The sequence below is a fragment of the Agelaius phoeniceus genome, chromosome 10, assembly GCF_051311805.1.
Source record: "Agelaius phoeniceus isolate bAgePho1 chromosome 10, bAgePho1.hap1, whole genome shotgun sequence".
NCBI lineage: Eukaryota > Metazoa > Chordata > Aves > Passeriformes > Icteridae > Agelaius > Agelaius phoeniceus.
The window spans coordinates 26,166,811-26,189,635 of NC_135274.1; the positions used below are offsets into that span (position 1 = coordinate 26,166,811).

The window sequence follows — 22,825 nt, forward strand, 5'->3', positions numbered from 1 at the left end:
GCCGGGCTCGGGGCCGGGCTGAGGGAGGGGATCGGGACAGGATCGGGCCGGGCTCGGGGCCGGGCTGAGGCGGGGATCGGGACAGGCTCGGGCCGGGCTCGGGGCCGGGCTGAGGGAGGGGATCGGGCCGGGCTCGGGGCCGGGCTGAGGCGGGGATCGGGCCGCGCTCCGGAAGCGCTCCCGGCCCGCCGGGCCCGCCCCGCCCCGTGGCGCCTGACCCGGAGCCGCTCGGCCGCGCTGACGCTGCCTTGTCCCGCCATGGCTCCCAAGGGCGGCCCCGGCGGCCGGCAGCAGTCCGAGGAGGATCTGCTGCTCCAGGACTTCAGCCGCAACCTCTCGGCCAAGTCCTCCGCGCTCTTCTTCGGCAACGCCTTCATCGTCTCCGCCATCCCTATCTGTGAGCGGGCGAGGGCGGGCGGCAGCCGTCAGGGGTGCTGAGGGGAGAGGAGGATCAGCAGCCATGGGGGGAGCAAAATACCCTGGGAGAGGGAGATCAGCAACCTTGGGGGGAGCAGAATACTGTGGAAGAGGGGGATCAGCAGCCCCAGAGGAGATCAGGAGGTTGGGGAGAGGGATCAGGGCTCCCCACTGCCCACCGCGGGCTCTGTCCCGCTGCCCGCGGCAGATCCCGGGGCCGCTGCTCCGAGCCCCGGCGGATCCTGGCTCCGGGCAGTGTCGGGTCCTGGTTCTGAATGTGTGGGATCCTGGCTCCGGGCCGTATCGGGTGCTGGTTCCAGCCCTGTCGGATCCTGGTTCCGAGCCATATCGGATCCCAGCTCCGGCCGTGTCGGATCCTGGCTCCGGGCCGTATCGGGTCCCGGTTCCAGCCCTGTCGGGTGCTGGTTCCGAGCTGTGTCAGGTCCAAGTTCCGGCCCTATCGGGTCCCGGTTCCGGCCGTGTTGGGTCTCAGTTCCGGCCGTGTCGCGTGCTGGTTCCAGTCCTGTCAGATCCCGGTTCCGAGCCGTGTCAGATCCCGGTTCCAGCCGTGTCGGGTCCCGGTTCCAGCCGTGTCAGATCCCGGTTCCGAGCCGTGTCGGATCCCGGTTCCGAGCGGTGCCGGGTCCCGGTTCCAGCCCTATCGGTTCCCGGTTCCGTGTTCGGTGCCGGTTCCGGCCGGCAGGGCAGCATCACTGACGTGTCACCGCAGCAGCGCTGCCCGCAGGCTCGGCCGTGCTCTCACGGAGCCCCTTCCAGCCACGCGCAAAGCTCATTTCCCCCTTCCAAAGTACTTTCAATGCAGTTCAAAGAGCCCCGAGTGAGTTTGGAGGAGTTGGCTTTGCTCAGGCAGAGACTGTGGAATTACAGAGCTCAGATCCTCTATGGGTCTCCAGTATGGGGCGTTTTTCTTGGAGAGAAACTGCTTCAAGTATCATTGTTCTTTTTTTTTTTTAAGGGCTTTATTGGAGAATATGGCATATGGATCTTGTTCAGTCTGCAGTCCTGTACAGCGTCATGACCCTCATCAGTACCTATCTCGTGGCTTTTGCGTATAAAAACGTCAAGTTTGTCCTCAAACACAAGTAAGTTTGGTGCCTCTTTGAATTTATCATTTAACAATTGAACAAAACTGCCATTTACTACTGTAGTTTTTAATTAACAAGAATGCCTGAAATGTTACTCCAAAACATATTTTCCAAACATATTTTTAGAAGTACCTCCTAATTGGTTTCTCTTGTAATTATAGTCAGATCTTGTCAGCTAAGAGTATGGTGAAATAGTAAATCCACCATTGTGCTCCCTGGGTATCACCACAAATTATGTTTAAATTATAAATTATTTTAGTTATTGGATGTGAATTATATTACTAATTCTTATCCCTTCACCTTGACAAAACTGTCGGGTATCTTGGCTAAGTTGTATTCTTCACTGTGCATAAAACTTCCAGTAAAGCCAGGGCTGGGCTGTGGGGTTTTTTCCTTTCTGAAGTGTGACATGAGTGGTGGTACTTACAGAGTAGCCCAGAAAAGAGAAGATGCTGTTTCCAAGGAGGTGACTCGCAAGCTGTCTGAGGCAGACAACAGGAAGATGTCCCGCAAGGAGAAGGATGAAAGGTGATCTCTCTGTCCTCCTCCTCCTCTCCCTTGTTGTAGGAGGGCCTTAAATGTCTTGGAGGCTCTGGGTGGGGCAGTAGGGACTGTGCTTGCACTGTTTTGCTGTATTCTGGGAAGCAGCAGCTGCAGGGTAGCTCGTGGTTCAGCTTTTGAGGTGAGTTGTTAAGGGAAGGCCTCAGATGCACTCGGTGTTAGAGGGAATCCCCACTGGGACTGTGCAGGAGGGGAGCTTGGGAGCCAGACTCTGTGTCTTCTGGAAAAACTACTGCACACTTCATCATGTGGGTGTCCAGGATATCCCCATCCCTGGCAGTGCCCATGGCCAGGCTGGACAGGGCTGGAGCAGCCTGGGACAGTGGGAGGTGTCCCTGCCATGGCAGGGGTGGAGTGGGATGAGCTTTAAGGTCCCTCCAACCCAAACCATTCCAGGATTCTGTGATATCCATTGATTTAAATATATCTGAAATTTTATCTCCACTTGCTCCTAGGATTCTGTGGAAGAAAAATGAAGTTGCAGACTATGAAGCAACAACTTTCTCCATCTTCTACAACAACACCCTCTTTCTGGTGCTGGTTATCATCGCTTCCTTTTTCGTGCTGAAGAACTTCAACCCCACTGTGTATCCTTTATCCCCACCCTAAAGCCCCCACAGCCCCGCTCCTGTTGGCTGTCACCACTGGCTGTGGTTGTCCTGTGGGCTGTGGCATTCCTCTCTTGGTACCTGCAGCTCATGGTTAGTACAGCAGCTTAGAATGCTGAAACAAAAATAAGAGTTTACCAAACTAAAGTCTCCCAATTAAAGTCCCTTAAAACATGAGATGTTTTCAGCGTATTGCTTGGACAGTGTATAAGAATTCTCCTGGCTTTGCCATTTCCATTGTAATTTTGGAGTGAGGACACAGCTCAGTTTCCTGCAAACACTGTGTCAGTGTTGGGTGCCAGGAGCTCTTCCCTGACAGGATGCTTCAGCTCCAGTAGCTCACATGTAAAGTGTTTTGTTCCTGAAGGATATTAGTTTTGCCAACAGGGCAGCTAATTCAAGGTCTGTATTTATAAAACTTGTAAGAGAAAAGGCTAAACCTTATGGGTGCCTTAATTCTGAAGGTGAGTTCTGAAGCTGTGTTTGCAATACTCCAGTTTTAAAACTCCAGAGAAAGATCATTTCGATTCCTTCCTTTTCATAAAACTCCTACCAAATGTTGTGTACCAAAGAAAGATCTTGACAATTCCTTAACCTGTTCCCTACAGAAACTACATCCTTTCTATCAGTGCTTCCTCAGGACTGATTGCTCTGCTGTCCACAGGATCCAAGTAGACACAAAACCCTCAGCAGTTCCTGAGAGAGGCTTCAGCTGCCATGAAAATGCCTAAGGGTGGAATAGGAATATTTTTGTTTTTTAGCATGAGGAAAACGTGGGGAGGGTTTGAATCCAAAATGGTTGAATTGTATTTACTTTTGGTATCTTTACATGGTATTTGATACTGGAGTTACTCAGTTTTTTTTTACTTAGCAAGGAGAGGGAGTGGGGTGTGTGAGCTGTGAGCAGACATCCTCTTTCTGCAGCTCCACCCTGGGGACAATCCATTTATCATTGTAACTTGAAAAGTTGTAATTAAAAGGAGCTTTTTTTGCCATTTGATTCCTTGTATTTTCATTCTTCATTTTTTAAAAACCAGGGATTTTCATGTCTAGGTTTGTCAACTCTTTCTGCTTCCAGAAGAGAGGAGACATCTACAAGCTAATATATTCCTTGGAAGCACTCCTCATTTCTGAGTAACATGGAGTCAGGACAAAACCTGAATCTCCTAGGAAAACACTTTTGAAGTGGTTTGAATGCACTTTTTTCCATTAATCTTCCAAGTTGTAAATAAATAAAAAACCCTGCCAGTCTCCCTGCACAGCTTAAGAAAAATGCTTTAGCTGGCTCTTCATAATGGGTTTATCAGACAATCCTGTGCCTTATTTTCTGGCTATCACTGGAGCAGCTGTTCACTTAAATGCCAAACTCTACTGATACTAATGGAATTCTAGTTACAGATCCTGCCATTACAGACTTGGGATCCTAAAGAGAGAAGAAAGTTTTTGATGAGATTTAATGTAACAATTACTCTGCTAATCTTGGCTTCAATAAGATTAAATGGAAAATAGAGTAAAATGGAGAGAATGTGATGAGCAGGAGACAGTAATGGCTCTATTTCTGACAAATTCAAGTACTTTTGCTCGTTTAATACTCTTTAATTAACTGTTTTCTCTCAAAATACATGGATTTCTCTTTATCCTTTCTGCCTGACTATTCAGCACTGGAAGGACACATTCCCTAAACTTGCTGCCTGCCTTGGCCAGTTTCCCTTTCCTTGGCCTCACTTCTTATAAGGGATATAATTGCTGGGTTTTAGCTGAGTATTTAGCTCACATAGAGCAGATTTTTAACAGCCCTCTCCAAAATCCAGAGCCCAGCTCAAAGCCAGGCTGGCTCCTCTGGGAGCAGCAGGACTTTGATGTTGCTGTTTCTGCTCTGTTGCTCTCAGAGCCCCCAGAGCTGAACTGAAAGCCTTGAACAGACAATGTTATACTCACTTTCCTGGCAGGGCTTTAGCAGGTGTATTCCCCAGGAAATCTGCTGTCTGCAGAGTGCTTGGAAGCAGCACTTTCTTCTGCCATTACTGTCGGCTCACTGAGTCTTTTATTACCAGCTTTTCATCTTCTCTTAAGGCTTTTTTGGTATTGACAGTTGCTGAGGCCTGGAGCTTAGCATGTCACAATTTTCCTGGAGAGGGAACATTGAGCACTGACAGCCTGAAACAAAAGCAGGTGGGTGGGTGGGGTGGGATGTATTCTGAAAAAAAACTAATCTTGAGCTTCCACAGAAAAGTTTGGGCCTTTTTTTTTGGTTGGCATTTGGATTTTTGTTCACTTTTTCAGTTTGGGTTTTTTTGTTCTTTAAGAGGCAGTGTTTGGTTTTTCCCTTGCAATCCCCACTACAATGATAAATAAAAAATTCATTATAAAACATTGAAATTATATTTCTCTAGTCTAATGCTGAGGGTTAACCTGAAGCAGGGCTGCTGCTTGGCCCTACATTGCCCTCAGAGCCTGTAAGGGACAATGCCATCTCCTCAATTAAAGCTGGGAATTGATCTAGTTTTAATACATTACTGGATTCCCAAGTACATGAGAAGGGGAAGAGAGAACATTAAATTATACCTCCAGGGGGAGGAAAAGGAATTAGTCTGTTACTGGGAGGATAATTATATTAAATTAATAAAGCTGTTAACTGTGAAATGGTTGAAGCTCTGTAAAAATTAACAGTAGTTAGTGGTAATGCAGCAGTGGGGATGTTCCCAGGGCAGGGCAAGGTGGGCTCCACCCCAGCTGGCTGGGACTGGCAGTGTCACCTGGGGAGGCTGGGGACAGCTGCACTGGGCTCCTTCCAGGCCAGATCACAGAACATGGCTTAGAAAGGAGCTTAAATCCCACCCAGCCTCACCCCTGCCAGGGCAGGGACACCTCTCACTGCCCCAGGCTGCTCCAACCCCAATGTCCAACCTGGCCTTGGGCACTGCCAGGGATCCAGGGCCTGCCCACCCTCCCAGGGAGGAATTCCTTCCCAAAATCCCATCTGACCCAGGAACTCCAGAATCCCATCCCATCCCTGTCAGGCCAGGACAGGACAGACCTTACCTGGGACTGCTGTGCTCCTTGGGGACTGAGGGCCAGCAGCGCCTTGGGGCCAGCCCAGCTCCCTGCCGTCCCTCCTGGGCACAGCTGGAACATTCCCTGGGCACAGCTGGAACATTCCCTGGGGAACATCACCCCCATCCTCAGCAGAAGGCCCTGCTGCTGGCCCAGAACAGCTCCAGTGTCAGTAACGGGTCTGCAGCTCTCAGGGTAGATGCACAAAATGCTTTTATTGTGTCCAAGCAGAATTCCAGTCAGACTGCATTTCTCATGTACAGCAGGAGTCATTTACACACACCACAGCTTCAAATACAGGAGGAGAGCACTCGGGTGTGGGGAGCTGCTCACCTGGCCCAGGTGAGTGCAGCAGGGGGAGTACAAGGGTCCTACAAATACTGTACAGAGCTGTGTCCCAGCAGGGACGGGAGAAATACAGACTGCAATCAGAGGAGCATGGTACAGAGCAAATCCTTGGGAAGGTACAATATGGGCTTGAGCTGGGCAAATCCAGATGTAAATTCTTCCTGTCAACTCCTGTAAATGCTCACAAAAATCTGTTTAAAATGTGTCTGTGCATTTACTTATCCCCGGTTCCAAAGCAAGTGGAAGCAGGTGTAGCCTTTTGGAGTACATACCTGATTGTTCCTGCAGCTCTTAGCAGCTATATATTGTATATATTTAGAGTATCTAGATCCTTAAAAGCTCCTGAATATTGAAATTTGCAGTAGCTCTGTCTACAAGCAGGCAGAAGTAGAGGCAGGTTTCTATAGATGCAAAACCCAATATTTAATCATGGCTTTCTTGGCTTAAGGTTTATGGAGAAGTAGAACTTTGCAGAGCTGTCGTGCTCAGTAACCTGACATGCGTGTTTGGGCTTCCTAGCACTGCTCCAGGAGCACTCCACAGCTGGAACAGCTGTAAAATTAGGAGCTGAACTATCTACTTGCTAACTAGTTCTCTGTCTCACAGCCTTTATTCAACTACAAAGAAATCCTAGAGCTTATATTCAGCATAAAAAAGCAATGTTTGAGCTTGCCCCTTCCATCTGTTAACCTGAAGAAACTTTATAGTTGAGATTTCCCAAACATGGTTTTATTAAAACCTGAAGTTGTATCTGGCTTTTCTTCATTGAAAAAATAGATCTGTACATCCTTCTTTAATTACCAAGTACCTGAAGGTTATAAATTATTTCTTTTTTTTTTTTTTTTTTGCTTTACAAGTGTTTGTCACAGCACAAGCATGAGGTGCAAAGAGTAAAGTAAAAATTAATGAACTCGGTCAAGAAGGTAAGAAAATACAAGGTTATTCCTGGTTAGAAGAGAGATCAACTGTGCTTTTAAATTCACTGCAGAGTAGTAGCAAGAGCACACATCTCGAAGGATCCAGTGACAGTAGACACCGAGCAGCAAGTGCTGAATGATTCTCATGAGAGTAATTCAGGGCTGTACTGGAGTACAGAGCACTTCTAAACCATGCAGTCCAGGAAATTCATGCATTGCATTAGGATCTGTAGTCCTTCTTGCTGTAGGGCTTGTTGCCCAGGATATTATCTATTTCATTTACAATATGGGATGTCATCTTTGGAAGGACCTGGGGTGGAAGAAAGCGATGCTTAATTGAGATAGTTCCAAAATGAAACCTAGATTTTATCAAAGTACATTTCCTCTGGGCTTTTTGTGTGACAGATATTAAGCATTCATCTAATAACTTTCTCCCTTAAAAGAAAAACCTCTGGAGGATCTATACTCAGTGAGAGAATCACAGCAAAGCCTCTCAGCTTTGTGTGTGGAATGTTGCTCGGCTGCACTGGGACACGAGCTGGTGGCAAGGACTGCAGAGGCAGCTCTGACTGGGGAAAAACAACAGGGAATAATTAAGGAGGGTGCAGGTGACACGTGGCAGCACAGAATCTGTCACAACATGCCCTGGACTCACTCGCATTTTCAGGTGCATGAAAGCTGCTGATGCTGTCACTGGACATGCCTGCAATGCCCCAAAAGGTGCTAAGCCATGGTGACAGCAGGGATGGGCCTGATGAGGGTGCATGAATGGAGCTGAGAGACAGAGCCCTGTGCTGAGAGAAGGGGGTGCTGAGGTCGGGGGTGTTCCCTGCACTCACCTGGATGGCTCCGAGGTTCTCAATCAGCTGCTCGGGGTTGGAGGATCCCAGGAGGACAGAGCTCACCCCCTCATTCCTCAGGCACCATGCTGGGAACAAAGGCACAAGGTGGTCAGGACACAGGGGGGCTCACGGGGCCCTGCTCCAGTCCCTGGTGTTTGACAGAGCCTCTGTCTCTTCTTGGCAATAATCTCATTCTCTGTCTCAGCTTTGCTCCTCTGGCACTATCCAGGGGAAGGTGCACAGATCAAATATCAAACCCCACAGATCTTCCAGGATCCTGAGCCTGCTCCCTGCCCCAGCACCTCTCTGGCTGTGGGGTTTGGATTTTCCCCATCACAAGGATTCACTGCAGGGATGTTGAACCAGGGATCACCTTTCTGACAGACATGTGGTATTTTACAGCCTCAGCTCTCAGCAGCATGGAGATAATTATTAGGAAAAAACCCCAGATCTCATTTAGAACAGCATTCTCTTGTCTGCCAGCCCAGCACCATAAAGGTGATGGCTTCATGGAGGGGGGATATCCAGGGGAACAGGGAGCTGGGACCCCTGGGGATGCCCAGGACACTCTGACCCTGTCAGTCACAGCCTGGTGCTGCTGCTGGAAACAATCCTGCTTTAATTAATTGTTGCCCAGAGCAGCTGTGGCTGCCCCTGCATCCCTGGGAGTGTCCCAGGCCAGGCTGGACAGCTTTGGAGCAACTTGGGCCAGTGGAACCCCATAGCAGGGGCTGGAACAAAATGGGCTTTAAATTCCTTTCTACCCCAAACCCCTGCGGGATCAATAATTTTTGACGCATTTTAAACAACAAACACATCTCCAGCTGCAGGCCCAGCCCAAACCAGGGTGGAAAGGGAGCAGATTTCCTGTGTTAGCCTTTGGCAGCTGTGAGGCACCCACCAACAGCCAGCTGTGGCAGCGTGCAGCCCAGGCGCTCGGCGATGGGGGACAGGTCCTTCAGCTTCCCCTGCTGCTTCCTGCCCTCCTCGCTGATGATCTTCTCCTTCAGCCACTGGTAGCACTGCAGGGCAATCACAGCACATCAGGCTGTCAGCTTTCAGCCTCCAAAGTGAGGAGTTTAAGGCGATTTGTAATTATAATCTATAAATAGCAGCACTTGAAAAGCCATGTCCAGCCCAGAAGGTCGTGGGGCTGAGTAACACAAAGCTGGGCTACCCAAAGCAATTAGGGCAGGACCAGAATGTCTCCTCTTGTCCTCAGCTCTCTGGCTTTATTCTCACTACAGAACCTGGAATCTCCCCAGTTTTCTTTTTGGATCCCATAACTCTCAATAAGAATAAAATCAGGATAATTGTGGAGAATCCACAATTAATTGTGGCGACACCAGAATCCCAAAACCTGTTAGAGAGGGCAGCCCCAGCAGCCCATGGGTGTTCAGTGGGCTTGCCCTTGGCCTGGGGGTCTCTGGGGGGATCCTGGGGGGCTGAGCACCCCCATGGCCCAGGCTGGTACCCAGGGAAACGATGTCCAAGCCTGTGGGACCTACGTGGTTCAGGGGGCTGCAAGTGGCAGCAGCTGCATCCATTCAGGCTTGGACTCCGTGACCTTGGAGGTCCTTTCCAACCTTAAAATTCCAGGGTTAACATCAGTGAGGAGCCTGGAGCCCCACAGAGCCCCTGGCTCGTGGTGATGTCCCTCGGTGCAGGGTGGGGACAGCAGCCCCCTGCAGCCCCCAGAGCTGCCCCAAGCCCCCCGAGCTCCCTGCGTGGGGAGCCTGGGCTGGCTCTAACCCAGATTCTGCTGCTCTTTGGAGCGTGGTTGCCAGAGAAACCAAGCTGATCCATGCAAGCAGAGCCCTCCTTCTCACGAGGGAGCCCTTTCCCCTTTGTTGTTTTCCTGCCCTGACAAAAGCAGCACAACTCAAAGATGCCCCAGAAATACCTTGAGTGAAGCCCTTGAGCTTTCAGGGACCCCGTTGCCATATTTCCCTGAGATGATCCCACAGGCCAGGGGAGACCACGTCATTGCTCCCACCCCTGCAGAGAGGACAGAAAAAGGGCTTTGAGGGGAGTGGGACAGATCAGAGCTGTAGCAAAAATACAGCTTCCACTCAAAACCTAAAGCAAGAGCAAACTGGTGGCTGCTTGTTTCTGTTGCCACGGGCAGCAACGCTCAGCTGCTCCTGCAGGAATGTGCTGCTGATGCCCTGAAGGATTTATTTCACTTAATGGACCACATGAATCTCAGAGGGCAAGGAGCAGCCAAGCCAATTAATACTTAATATGTTCATTAACGTACTTTAGTTATTAACAGATAATATTAAGCAATCCATCAGAGGCACAGTAAGCTGGTTTTTCTTTTGGGTCACTATGAGACAGAGACTTGGCTTTGTCACAGGTCCCACCTGCAGGCCCAGGCCATCCTGCCCAGCCAGAAGGCCCAGCAGGCTCAGCCTCACCGATTTTGTGGTAGAGCTCTGGCAGCTGCACCTCCACCTTCTCCCTCTGGAACAGATGGTACTCGGCCTGCTCACACACGGGGGGGATCATGTTGAACTGCCTGGCCACGGAGTAGGCTTCCTGCAGAGGGCAACCAGGGAGAAAACCCTTCAGAAAATGGAAATGTCTGCAGCACACGCCAGGCCACGTTCTAGGAGGGTACAGGAGATGGCCAAGGCCAGGGCAAGTGGCACCAGAAGGATGCTGCAATGCTGGCATCTCCTGGACTCACAGCCTGCTTTGGGACATTAGAGCCCATCTCCTTCCACCCCCTGCCATGGGTGATATCAAACTGAAGGACTTGCCTTCAGTCAAACCAAAGTGACACAAACCCAAACAAACCACCCAAACCCCCACACGTCAGCCCATCTTCTAATTAGCACTGGGCTCATTCTGGGACAGCCTTTTAAATTACTTGAGGTGGAAAGCCTGGTTGGAGAGGAACCCAGTGTGCCCTGGGTTACCATGCCATGACCTCTGTGGCCCTCACCATCACCTCCATGCTCCTCCATGCCTCCACACCCCTCACCATGATTTCCACAGCCCCTACCATGACCTCCACAGCCCCACCATGACCCTCACCATGATCTCCACAGCCCACCATGACCCTCACCATGATCTCCATGGCCCCACCATGACCCCCAAGCTCCTTACCATGACCCCCAGGCAGGCTCCTCACCATGATCTCCATGGCCCACCATGACCCTCACCATGATCTCCATGGCCCACCATGACCCTCACCATGATCTCCATGGCCCACCATGACCCTCACCATGATCTCCATGGCCCACCATGACCCTCACCATGATCTCCATGGCCCCCAGGCCCCTCACCATGATCTCCATGGCCCCACCATGACCCTCACCATGATCTCCATGGCCCCCAGGCCCCTCACCATGATCTCCATGGCCCCCAGGCCCCTCACCATGATCTCCATGGCCCACCATGACCCTCACCATGATCTCCATGGCCCCACCATGACCCTCACCATGATCTCCATGGCCCCACCATGACCCTCACCATGATCTCCATGGCCCCACCACGACCCTCACCATGATCTCCATGACCTCCACACCCCTCACCATGATCTCCATGGCCCCCAGGCCCCTCACCATGATCTCCATGGCCCACCATGACCCTCACCATGATCTCCATGGCGCTCCAGCGGGACGTGCCCCAGTACATGGCCATGCCCTGGTTGATCACATGTGTCATTGCCCGCACGATTTCTGAAGGAGAGCAAAAAAAGGAGTGTGAGAAGGGCCCAGAGGCCACATTTCCACCAAGCCCACTCCCAAACACCCCACACTGACAGTCCTGAGCACGCTCCTGCTCTGCTCTCCTGCCCAGGGGTGGCTGGAAAAGCATTTTCAGTGCGAACATTGAGACACTGACCCTGCAGCTGGGTAAAAACTGCTTTTCCCACCTGGCTCCTGCCTTCCACGGCCTTAGGAGGACATTTCCTCCTAAACGGAACACAAGAGGGCAGCACAGTGGAAAAATAAACTTCAAAATAAATTCTTCTTTTTTTTTTTTTAATTTTCTTCCTGAAAGCACATATCTGGGTCTGCCTCTCTTTACCAGGGACAAAGCTGCAAGAATGGCTGATTGAACCTGACTCCACCTGACACCCTCAGGTGTCACCTCTGCACCACAGCAGTGCCCTGGTCCCCAGTGCTGCTCTCTGGGATATGGAAGCTTCCAAGGCCACACACACCAGGACAGGATCTTGAATTTCACCCCTCAGACCTCCCTGCCTGCCTGGGGTGGTGAAAAAACCCTCGAGAACTTGAGTTTAAAGGAATCCCAGACTGGGTTGGGCTGGAAGGGATGTTAAAACTCCCCCAGTGCCACCCTGTCCTGGGCAGGGACACCTCCCACTGTCCCAGGTGCTCCCAGCCCTGTCCAGCCTGGCCTTGGGCACTGCCAGGGATCCAGGGGCAGCCCCAGCTGCTCTGGGCACCTGTGCCAGGGATTTCCCCATCTCCCAGGGGAATTCCCAATACCCCATCTCCATCCCTGCCTGTGTCACAGTCCCCATGAGCAGCCAAGCCCTGCCCTGGCTGTGGTGACAAACCCTGTTTCTGACAGGGCTGAAGCAGGGCCACAACCACTGCCCACAGAGTGGGGAAATGAGCTGAACCCACATGGGAAGTGACAGAAAGCAGCTCTGGGGCACTGCTGCCTGTGGCACCCCATGGTCAGGGGGCACTGCCCGCCCTCCCCAGCAGCTCTGAGCACCCAAAGCCCTCTGAGGGGCTGCCCTGGAGCCTGCAGTGCCCAGAGCACCCTGAGGGTGAGGGGCAAGGTGAGGGCTGCAGGCACTGCTGCCCCGAGCCCAGCAGGGCTCTGCCCTCTCACCCTGCTTATGGCAGGGAAGCAGGAGCCTGGCACAGAGCAGCTCCAGAGCCAGCCTGGGCACTGCTGGGACCCTCCTGCAGGCTCCATGCATAACCCACAGGGCTGCTCTGACACACAGACCTGCCTCCGACCCAAACACAAACCCGCTGATCCGAGGCAATGAGGGAAAGGAATAAAAACCCCAGAGGGCGTTAAAGCCAGCACTGGCGTGCAAAGGAAACTTCCAGGTCTTCCTGAAAAACACCAATTCATTTCAGTGAAGTGTAAATATAGAATCAAAGACTGGTTGGGGTTGTAAAGGACCTTAAAATCTTCTTCTTCCAACCCTTGCTGTGGGCAGGGACACCTTCCACCTGACCAGGGCTCCAGAACTCAATTATGAGCAATTGCAAGCTGCTCCATCTGAATATTTAATTAAAATTTGTTTTTCATTTCCTACCACCATCAGCCTAAGCCTGTAAGTGATCCTTCCCTTCCTCCCTCCCTCCCTCCTCAGCAGCTTCTCCCTGGGTTTAGTTTTCTATTTTTGCCCTGCCACCATTTCAGAGTTTTGGAAAACATTTCGTCACACGCCTCTTACACATCTCAGCCCGGGGTTGTTTTCACTTCTCCAGCCTCTACTCCTTTCAAAAAAACTCCTAAGTCAACTCAGAAACCGTATATAAATATATTTATACACAGATATCTCCTTGTTGAGAGAGCCAGGGGACAGCAATGGGATTTGGGAAGGGCACAGGCCCACATCTCTTGTCCTGCCAGCTGGATGCCCAAATGGCAGCACTCAAGAACAGGAATTGGGTTTTTTTTTAAAGATAAATCAATGCTTCAAATCCCAATACCAGCCCCTGGCACCATAACAATAACTCTGGGGTAGGTTAAAGTTCCCTGGTAGGAACCTTGCCACCTTCCCTCCCTGTGTGGCTGCTGGGCACGCGTGGGCACCTGGCTCTGTGACACTGGGACACACCAGGGACCCTCCTCTCCCCTGCTGGAGGAGCCCCTTGGGATGCAGGACAAGCCCTGCCTGCCCAGCTGTGGGGTGAGATCTTCATCCCGAGGAACAGAGCACACAGGAGTTGTGGAGAGGATGGAGCTGTGCCACCAGCCATCCCCTGAGCAGGGACTGGGCTGGCAGAGGGTGGCAGGACACTCACACACAGCTGAGCCAGCCCCAGGGAGGGTGGGCAGCCCTCAGCCCCAGCCTGGCCCTGGGGCACAGGGGGCACAGCCAGACCCACGTGCCATGAGCTGCCCAAGGTGCTCCTCTCCAGCTGCTCCCTGCCTCCAACACCCCCTGCTTTTACTATTTTAATTTGCTCAGAGACCTTTAAGAACATGAAATACATGTGGGGGGTTAGGTTAAGCAGCTTTGCCAGGTGCCCTGAGGCCCAAGTGAGTGCCAGCACAGAAACCCCCATGGATGCTCATCTGCTCCTTCCCCAGGGCAGGAGCAGAGCCTGGGCAGAGGGATCTGCCCTGGCTGGGCTCACAGAAGGATCTGGAGAAGCAGCAGGCAGGGAAAACAAACAGGACATTCAGGTTTTGGTTTGGTTTGGTTGTGCCCCCCTGCTCACACCGTGCTGGCTGCTCAGCCTGACCCAGAGGTGCTGCCACGAGTAGGGAACACTTCAAGGTCACCTCCTCCTTCAGGAGGGGCTGCCCCACCCCTGGCAGAGCCCAGGCCAGGCTGGACAGGCCTTGGAGCAGCCTGGGACAGTGGCAGGGAGTGGGATGAGCTCCAAGGTGCCTTGCATGGCTCCCTGTGGGAGAAGCTGAGGCGTGTGTGGTGCTGAGCAGGATGGAGTGGCTCAGCAAGCAGCACTGACAGATGGCCCAGCAGATGCTCTGGGATGGAAGTGCCTTAGTGGGTGAGCCATAAAAAAGGCAGGAAGAAGATGGGAAGTATCTCCAGCATGCCATTCATAAGAGAAATGTCCCTTTTTTCACCCTGCTCAAGCCTCAGCCAGTGCCAGGGCCTGTGCCTGGTGCCAGGGCTGGCACTGGGGTGTGGGAGCAGCTGTGCCCTGGGCAGGGGAGCCCCTCCACGCTGCTCAGAGACAGCAGAGCGAGCACAGAGGGCACAGCTCCCTCCCAGACACAACACAGGGTCTGCCCTGACCTCAGCAGCTCCTGGGGAAGCTCCTGAAACCCCAGGCTGGTCCCTGACCCACCCTGGGTGGCACAGCCCCACATCCAGCAAGGTGCCAGCACTCCTGACACAGAGCTCCAGCCCTGTTTGATTCCCATGGAACATCCACCACAGCTCCTGTGCCACCTGCCATGGACACCTGCCTCAAATCCAGCCACAAATCCTCTTTGTTTGAAGGAACTGGGAAAGGAAATACTCCAAACATTGAAGCCACTCCTGGGACAGAAAGGAAACTTCCATTTCCTTCCAAAATACACAAATTCACGTCACGGCAGGGTAGACAGAGAAACCCTAAATAGGTTGGGAGGGACCTTAAAGGACACTTAATTCCAACCCTCTGCCATGGGCAGGGACCCCTTCCATGGAGCTGGCTACCAAAATGAGATATTTCACATTTAAACTGCCCCACCTGAATAACTGATTACAAATTGCCTTTCCTGCCCTCCTCAGTGCCAGCCCTTAGGCCAGAGCAGGCACTGAGGGTTAACCCTTTGCAGTGCAGCTCCCACCAACCTTCCATGGGGGTGTTGTTGTCCGGCCGGTTGGCAAAGACCACGTCCACATATTCCAGCTGCAGCCTCTGGAGAGAAGCCTTCAGCCCTGGGCATGGGAGAGCAGAGACAAGGACAGGCAGGGTCAGAGGGAGGCAGGGAACAGACCCAAAACGGGATCAAACGCAGCTGGCTGTGTTTAAATACATGTATTTTTATATAGGCACACATTTATAGAGATACACACAGTCAGGGTGTGAGAGGGGTGCTGAATGATGCTGTCCCACGTCCCTGCAGCCACCTGGAGAGGAAAGCACCAGTGTGGCCCCACAGAGAGCCCCTCCTTGCCCAGGAATGTGCTTTATTCAGAGCTCCAGGGTTCGTGCTGACCAGTCCTGGTTACAGAGCAGCCCTGTCAGCCTGGCAGAGGCACTGCTTCAGTGCCCTGCAGGGAATCCAGTCTGCATTGTGCCCCAGAGCCTCTCCTGCTCCAGCCCAGCTCCTGAGGCCAGGGGACACTGCAGGGCAGGTGGTGCCACTGGCCATGGGCAGCAGGTACAGCATCAACCTGTGCCCACCCACACTGCACAGGGACCTGGGCACAGCAAGCCCCAGCCCTCTGCAGCTCAGTCCATAAATGTCCAGGTTTTCAGAGCCTTCCTGTGAGGATCTGATGGGAGATGGCATCAAACCCCTGCAGATATATTTATATATCCATGTATGAGTGTATGAGAGAGGGCGAGCAGAGGATGGGCATTTTATCCAGCTCAAAATTCAGCAAACATTTCCAGCCTGCTCTATTTTGACTCATTCTTCATGAACATTCATAAAAACATTTTGTTCTTGGGAAGATTTGTAGAAAATAACTGTTCAAAATCCTCTTCTCTCTCTCACGCACACAGATATATATATATAAATATATATAAAAATATAAAATATCTCTCATTGACCTTAACGCTGTTTGCTGGGTGTTCTGTGAAATTATTCCAACTCCTGCCAGTGCTTTTCTGTCATTTCATGAAGCAGCTCCACAAGAAATGAGAAAGGATGGGTCTGGAGTGCCTGTGACACATCTGCCACCTCCCTGAGCTCCTTCAGTGCCACCGCCTCACTGAAGTTTATTCAGATGAAAATCCAACAAAATGTTGCTACAAGAAAAGCTTTCTCCAGCATTACCTTACTGGGCAAGTCCCAGGATCCTGCGAACACTCCAAGATCAAACTCTGCAAGGAATTCTGGATAAAACTTGCCAGGAGCAGGAAGGAAGAGGACGGAGGGAGGCAAAGCTGCACCCCAGGCAGGGGCTGCTGACCCCACCCACCCCACCTGAGCCAGACACTGCCCTGGGGCTCCCATTTCCCAGGTGTGCAGCACAGAAAGGAGGAGCTGTGCCCCGAGGATGCCATCCCTGAGCCCCAGCAGCAGGTTCTGCACATCCCCTGGGCAGGAGGCACAAATGGGGCACACAGCCAGGGAGCTGGGGCAGAAATCCTCCCCTGGGGCCGGCACTGCCCTGCTGGGGGCTGGCACTGCCCTGCAATGCCCCTCCACAGCATTCCCCTGCCCAGGAGCTGCAGGATGCTCCTGCTCCAGAGCCCAGGCTGGCTCCTCGCACAGGGACAATGTCACAGGAGGTGACCCTCAGGTCCCCAGGCACGGTTCTGTTCCTGGCACTGCTCTCCCTGTGCTGTGAGCTGAGCCTGCAGAGCCAGTTCTGGGTCCAGCCCAGCACACACAGCCAAGGCTTTGCTGTGGACAAACACAACACAGAGTTCCTGCTGTCCCCTCCCTGCAGGGACACAGCCACAGGGACAAGGCAGAGCAGCAGGGAAAGGGGATGGGGAGCAGGGACTGGGCCCAGGAACCCCAGGAGGGGATGGGGAGCAGGGATTGGGGTCAGGAACCCCAGGAAGGGATGGGGAGCAGGGATTGGGGTCAGGAACCCCAGAGGGGAGCAGGGACTGGGGTCAGGAACCCCAGGAAGGGATGGGGAACAGGGATTTCGGTCAGGAACCCCAGGAGGGGATGGAGTGTGAGGGAAGGGGCAGCAGAACAGAGCCCTTGAGGAGCAGCAGCACCAGGAGCAGAGCTCAGCTGTGCCAGCTGGGGCCTGGCAGCCCTCCAGAGGCTATTTCTGCAGGCTGACATCATGCCACATCCTCATCCTCATCCCTCCCAGCTCCAAAGGCAGCCCAGGCACCCCTGGCCACGTCTGGCCCCATGGGGAAGGGCTGGGGTGTGCAGAGAGCTCCCCAAAGCCAGCAGGCCCCAGGGAGTGAGGGGGCTGCCAGTGCAGTCCATTCACTGACACTTTCTGAGGGGAGCCAAAACAATCCTTGGGTGCATTTTGGGCATTTCAGGATGAGTTTGGGAACTGCTCTGCATTGGGACTGGTACGGGGGCAGTGGGATCAAACAGCCCCAGCCCATGGGAGAGCACTGGGATCAGGTGCACAGAGCCCAGCAGGGCAGCCCCAGCCCCTGGCAGACCCCAGCCCATGGGAGAGCACTGGGGTCAGGTGCACAGAGCCCAGCAGGGCAGCCCCAGCCCATGGCAGAGCACTGGGATCAGGTGCACAGAGCCCAGCAGGGCAGCCCCAGCCCCAGCCCATGGGAGAGCACTGGGGTCAGGTGCACAGAGCCCAGCAGGGCAGCCCCAGCCCATGGCAGAGCACTGGGATCAGGTGCACAGAGCCCAGCAGGGCAGCCCCAGCCCATGGCAGAGCACTGGGATCAGGTGCACAGAGCCCAGCAGGGCAGCCCCAGCCCCAGCCCAGCCCAGGTACCTTCTATGATGTGTTTCCTGGAAAGGCCTCGCTCAGTCTCTGCTCTGCAAGGGAAAAACAGCAACAGCTGGGAGAGGTGCCAAGAGCCTGGGAGCACTGAGCTGTGCTCTGATTTAAACACCCCCAAAATTACAGAATCCCGGACTGATTGGGCTGGGAGGGACCTTAAATCCCATCCATCCCACCCCAGCCATGGCAGGGACACCTCCCACTGTCCCAGGTGCTCCAGCCCCAGTGTCCAGCCTGGCCTTGGGCACTGCCAGGGATGCAGGGGCAGCCCCAGCTGCTCTGGGAATCCCATCCCAGCCAGGAATTCCCAATTCCCAATCTCCCACCCATCCCTGCCCTCTGGCACTGGCAGCCATTCCCTGGCTCCTGTCCCTCCATCCTTGTCCCCAGTCCCTCTGCAGCTCTCCTGGAGCCCCTTCAGGCCCTGAGCTCTCCCTGGAGTTCCTCCTCTCCAGGTGAGAAACTCCAACTCCTTAAAACACTTGGTAAAATAAACAGAAATGCAATGACAGCAGCAAAGCACCCCAGGTGCCGTTGACCTCCTCTGGCTGCAGGGCTGGGGCAGCAAAGCCCAGGACAAGTGACTGTCACACTTACTTGCCACCCCAGTACAGCTTTGTGGTTATCACCAAACTGGACCTCCTGCAAAAAGAACAGGAAAATTAATATAATTTCTTTAAAATAATAATAATAATAACAACAGCAACAACACAGATGCTGCCCATCAGCAACTTGTAAAACCTGGGTGCAGGGTTTCTGCTGGGGATGCTCAAACAGCCAAGAGCAGCTGTGAAACGTTGAGGAGACTGACTCCAGTGTTGGTTTGGGGGGAATTCCCTGCAAATGGAACTCTGGCAGCCAGGGAGACCCCAGGAATCAGCAGGAGCCTCAGGGAATGGCACCACTGTGCTCAGGGCATTGTCCCTCTCCAGTGGGGTAAGCTGCACAGGAATCCAGGCATTAGCTCCTTCAGAAGATGGAAAGTGAAATATCCTGCAGGTGTTTTGGTAAAATATGCCCATAAACAGTCAGGGCACGAGGAAATTGAATGAAGTCAGGGGAAGTTTGGATTGGACATTGGGATAGAAACCAAATGGAATCCAAATGATGTGACCAAAACCCCCAGACATTTGTAATCACTGAGTAAGCAGCATCCAGCCCTCTCTCCAGGGGCTTCAGTGCTGTTCCCTCCTGCCATCCTGCCCTGTGCCTCTCACTGCCAGGCAGCACTCCCAGAGCTGTTGAACTCCAGTGTGAGACATCTGAATTAATCTGTAAACTCTACACCATATTAAATCAAAGATTTATCATCCTCCAGCTACCTTGCTGCATAACCAGACATGTACAACACAATTTCCCCAGCTTTTATTGGACTTCATTTTATTTCCTCCACATCACCCAGAGTATTTCTTACCAAGTAATCACTCACCCCTCTAATCCCCTAGGCTGGGTGTGGAGAGAGCCCTGCTAGAGCCCCCTTCAGCTGAACCTGCCTAGGACACACACACACACAGGGGAGGCCTTTGAGGATTATGCAAATCCCTTAAAACCCACAACATATGCTAATGTGCATCCTTTAAACGAGGTGTCAGCTCCTCCCGGGCTGGCAGGGCTCTGCATCCCTGACCCCAGCAGGGATGAGGTGCCACAGCCACCCTCCCACCCGGGATACCCCAAATCCCAGGGGAGGTGTGGCTGCTCCTGTGGGACCAGGGCCCCAACGAGGGAAATCCCCCGAGTCAGAGGGAGTGCCATACTGTACCTCCAGCCCTTCTTCTTCAGGATGTTGCCCAGGATCACCTCGGCCCTGTGCAGGAAGAGCGCGGTGTGAGGGGGGCAGGGATGCTCAGTGCCCCCAGCCTGAGCTGCCCTGCCCTGCCCTGGTGACAGTGACCCCGAGCTGGGACAGATCCATCCAGCACAGAGCCTCTTGTCCCCCGGTGCCCCTTCCCAGGCCCCTGGTGCCTGAGGCTGGGCTGGTCCCTCAGCAGGACACGCTGTCCAGCCCAGCTGGGAGCCCTGTTGGTCACCCCAGGCCCATTTAGCACGGGTGATGTCCCCCACCCCACAGTGGCTCAGAGAGCAGCCAGAGTGGCTCTCCCCGGGATTCCTGCCGGGATCTGTGCCAGCCCCAGGCACCCAGCAGCACTGGGGTCCACAGTGATCTCCCATTTGTTCAGGGGGTTTCTCTCCCTGTGCCGACACTGGTGCTGCTCTCCAGCCTTTGCTGGGTACAGGAGGCTTCGGGTTAATTATCTGGGTTTCTTTGATGGGTACCCCAAATACAAAGGTTCTCCCGTCCCACTCAGGGACAAAGAGGCTTTCCAAGCACGGCCAGAGCCCAGGGAAGGCAGGTGCAGCTCTGCCAGCCCTTCTGGGCACACCTGCCCAGGTGTGGCTCTGTCCCAGCCCTTTCCGGGGACACCCTGCCCAGCTGTGGCTCTGTCCCAACCCTTCCCGGGCACACCTGCCCAGCTGTGGCTCTGTCCCGGCCCTTTCTGGGCACACCCTGCCCAGGTGTGGCTCTGTGCCCAGGTGTGGCTCTGTCCCAGCCCTTTCCAGGCACACCTGCCCAGCTGTGGCTCTGTCCCAGCCCTTTCCAGGCACACCTGCCCAGCTGTGGCTCTGTCCCAGCCCTTTCCGGGCACACCTGCCCAGCTGTGGCTCTGTGCCCAGCTGTGGCTCTGTCCCAGCCCTTTCTGGGCACACCTGCCCAGCTGTGGCTCTGTCCCAGCCCTTTCCAGGCACACCTGCCCAGCTGTGGCTCTGTCCCGGCCCTTTCCGGGCACACCTGCCCAGCTGTGGCTCTGTCCCGGCCCTTTCCGGGCACACCCTGCCCCCGGGCACTCACTTGCCGGCCGCGTACACCTCGGCCGTGTCGAAGAGGTTCACGCCGCTCTCGTAGGCGATGGTCATCAGCTGCTCGGCCACCTGGGGAGCACGGGGGACAGCGGGTGACACCACACCCAGCAGGGAAAGCCCCACAGCGGGACAAGCCCAGCCGGGCTGTGACGGCCCCTGCCCAGGAACACCCCCGGCAGGGCACCAGGGAGGGACTGAGGGACACCAAAACACGGATTTACACCACCTCCCCCCGGAGCCAGCCCGGCAGGAGCTCCTCTCCTCCCGCAGGAGCTTCCCGTCAGGAAGGCAGCCAGGAATTTAACAGGGTTACAGGAGATGCTCTGCAGGGTTTAACACAGAATTTGGGGGGTTAGCGTTCCTCTGGCTGCCTGCCAGCCTTCCTGCAGCTCCCCAGAGATGCCGTGGGGTGGGGAAATGCCTGAGGGTCGTTTGTGGAGCCCAGAGGAGTCCTGGGGCTCCTGCTGCCCCCAGGGGGATGAAGGCTGAGGCTCAGCATCCCGAGGAGAGCAGCCCCAAGGACAGGGCTGTGCTTCTGTCCCCCTTTTCTACGGAATTTGTCCTGCTTTGCACGGAATTATGGTGAGCAAGGGGGGCAGGAGGACCAGAGAGCAAAGTGGACATCAAAACTGGCCTTGACTGAGCATCACCTGACTGGTCATCATCCCACAGTGCCATGACATGGGACCAAAGCTGGGGATCCATGGGACCAAAGATGGGGGATCCATGGGACCAAAGCCGGGACAGCCACCGGGACCAGAGATGGGGATCCATGGGACCAAAGCTGGGGATCCATGGCACCAAAGCCGGGGGATCCATGGCACCAAAGCCGGGGGATCCATGGCACCAAAGCTGGGGGAGCCACTGGCACCAAAGCCGGGGGATCACCAGGAGAAGCAGTGACACCCTGACAGATGGAGTGAATTTAAAGGAAAATCCCTTGGAATGGAGGCCCCTGGACTCTTTTCCTCACGCCAGAGCTGTTTTGGGGTTGTTCCACATCCTGGGGACAGGCAGCTGCTGTCCCTGGGCACTCACATCTGTGACTCCTGGGCTGCAGAGGAGCCCACGTGCAGCCCAGGCTCCGGGGGTGATTCCCTGCATCAGGAGCCATCTGCTCCAGGGAAAAGCACGGGGCAAACCTGAGCTTGTTTGCAGCGGTTTCAACTTATTATGTCAAAAATAAATCACCTTGGTAAGGCCAGCCATGACTGTATTTAGGACTGTTGTCCATTATGTCCACACGCAAAAATAGTTCCCAACTCCACTGCAGGAGCCCAGGGGAAGGAGGGGACATTGCTGGGGACAGCAGAGGACAGGAGATGGCCCTGAGGGGTGGATGGGGCTTGTGAGAGTCCATCTCTGGAAAGGTCAGGCTCATCAGGGGCTTGTGGCAGAGCTCTGTGTAGTGACTCCCTGCTGTCTCTCCATGCAGGAAGGCTCCAGGAGCCACAATTTAATTTAAAAATGAAATTAAACCCCCTCCAGAGTGTGGGGTGTTCCATGCACTCACCTCATCTGAGATCTGACCTCCAAAAGTGACCCAGGTCCCTGGAAAAAGCAAAGTCATCTGTTACTACAAGAGGGTTTCCACATCAAAAATGAGACTTCACCGGAATTCCCTTTGGGATTAAATGGGTTTTACATGGGGTGAGCTGGCTCAGGGGGGGTGCAGCCCTGAGAGAGCTCCTGCAGCCAGGCAGGACAGGGCACCTGCTCCCAGGTGGGACTGGCACCAGCAGCTGCCCAGGGCAGCACCCAGGGGATGCTGTGGTGCCCAACACAGAGCTGGATTCGAATCATGGGATGGGTTGGGTTGGAGTGACCTCAAAATCCATCCAGTGCCACCCCTGCC

General features: G+C 53.9%; 2 protein-coding genes across 3 annotated transcripts in view; one reads left to right on the top strand and one right to left on the bottom strand.

The window, feature by feature from the left end:
* The first annotated feature begins 111 nt into the window (after positions 1–111).
* SSR3 (signal sequence receptor subunit 3) lies at positions 112–3,692 on the top strand. Its single transcript, XM_054639279.2, has 5 exons — positions 112–397; positions 1,394–1,520; positions 1,953–2,051; positions 2,540–2,671; positions 3,301–3,692. Exons 1-5 carry the CDS (start codon positions 259–261, stop codon positions 3,365–3,367), a joined length of 564 nt encoding a protein of 187 aa, XP_054495254.1. The 5' UTR covers positions 112–258; the 3' UTR covers positions 3,368–3,692.
* A 2,250-nt stretch (positions 3,693–5,942) lies between these two features.
* The window catches only part of KCNAB1 (potassium voltage-gated channel subfamily A regulatory beta subunit 1), a 43,681-nt gene continuing 26,798 nt past the window's right edge, over positions 5,943–22,825 (bottom strand). For both annotated transcript variants that reach the window (XM_054639174.2, XM_077184242.1), the window contains exons 3-14: positions 22,484–22,521; positions 20,960–21,039; positions 19,871–19,915; positions 18,706–18,750; positions 18,100–18,143; positions 15,337–15,423; positions 11,457–11,542; positions 10,274–10,394; positions 9,757–9,851; positions 8,755–8,875; positions 7,851–7,939; positions 5,943–7,321 (exon numbers count right to left, since the gene is read on the bottom strand). In XM_054639174.2, the coding sequence (XP_054495149.1) occupies positions 7,232–7,321; positions 7,851–7,939; positions 8,755–8,875; positions 9,757–9,851; positions 10,274–10,394; positions 11,457–11,542; positions 15,337–15,423; positions 18,100–18,143; positions 18,706–18,750; positions 19,871–19,915; positions 20,960–21,039; positions 22,484–22,521 (941 nt within the window). In that variant the 3' untranslated portion in view covers positions 5,943–7,231. The remainder of the gene's footprint in view (positions 7,322–7,850; positions 7,940–8,754; positions 8,876–9,756; positions 9,852–10,273; positions 10,395–11,456; positions 11,543–15,336; positions 15,424–18,099; positions 18,144–18,705; positions 18,751–19,870; positions 19,916–20,959; positions 21,040–22,483; positions 22,522–22,825) is intronic.

Excerpts from the sequence above, each read along its gene's own strand:
- SSR3 (XM_054639279.2), top strand. The coding sequence starts at position 259 with ATGGCTCCCAAGGGCGGCCCCGGCGGCCGGCAGCAGTCCGAGGAGGAT. Across the intron at positions 398-1,393 it reads CGTCTCCGCCATCCCTATCT|GGCTTTATTGGAGAATATGG; the intron begins GTGAGCGGGCGA and ends TTTTTTTTTAAG. Across the intron at positions 2,672-3,300 it reads AAGAACTTCAACCCCACTGT|AAACTACATCCTTTCTATCA; the intron begins GTATCCTTTATC and ends TGTTCCCTACAG.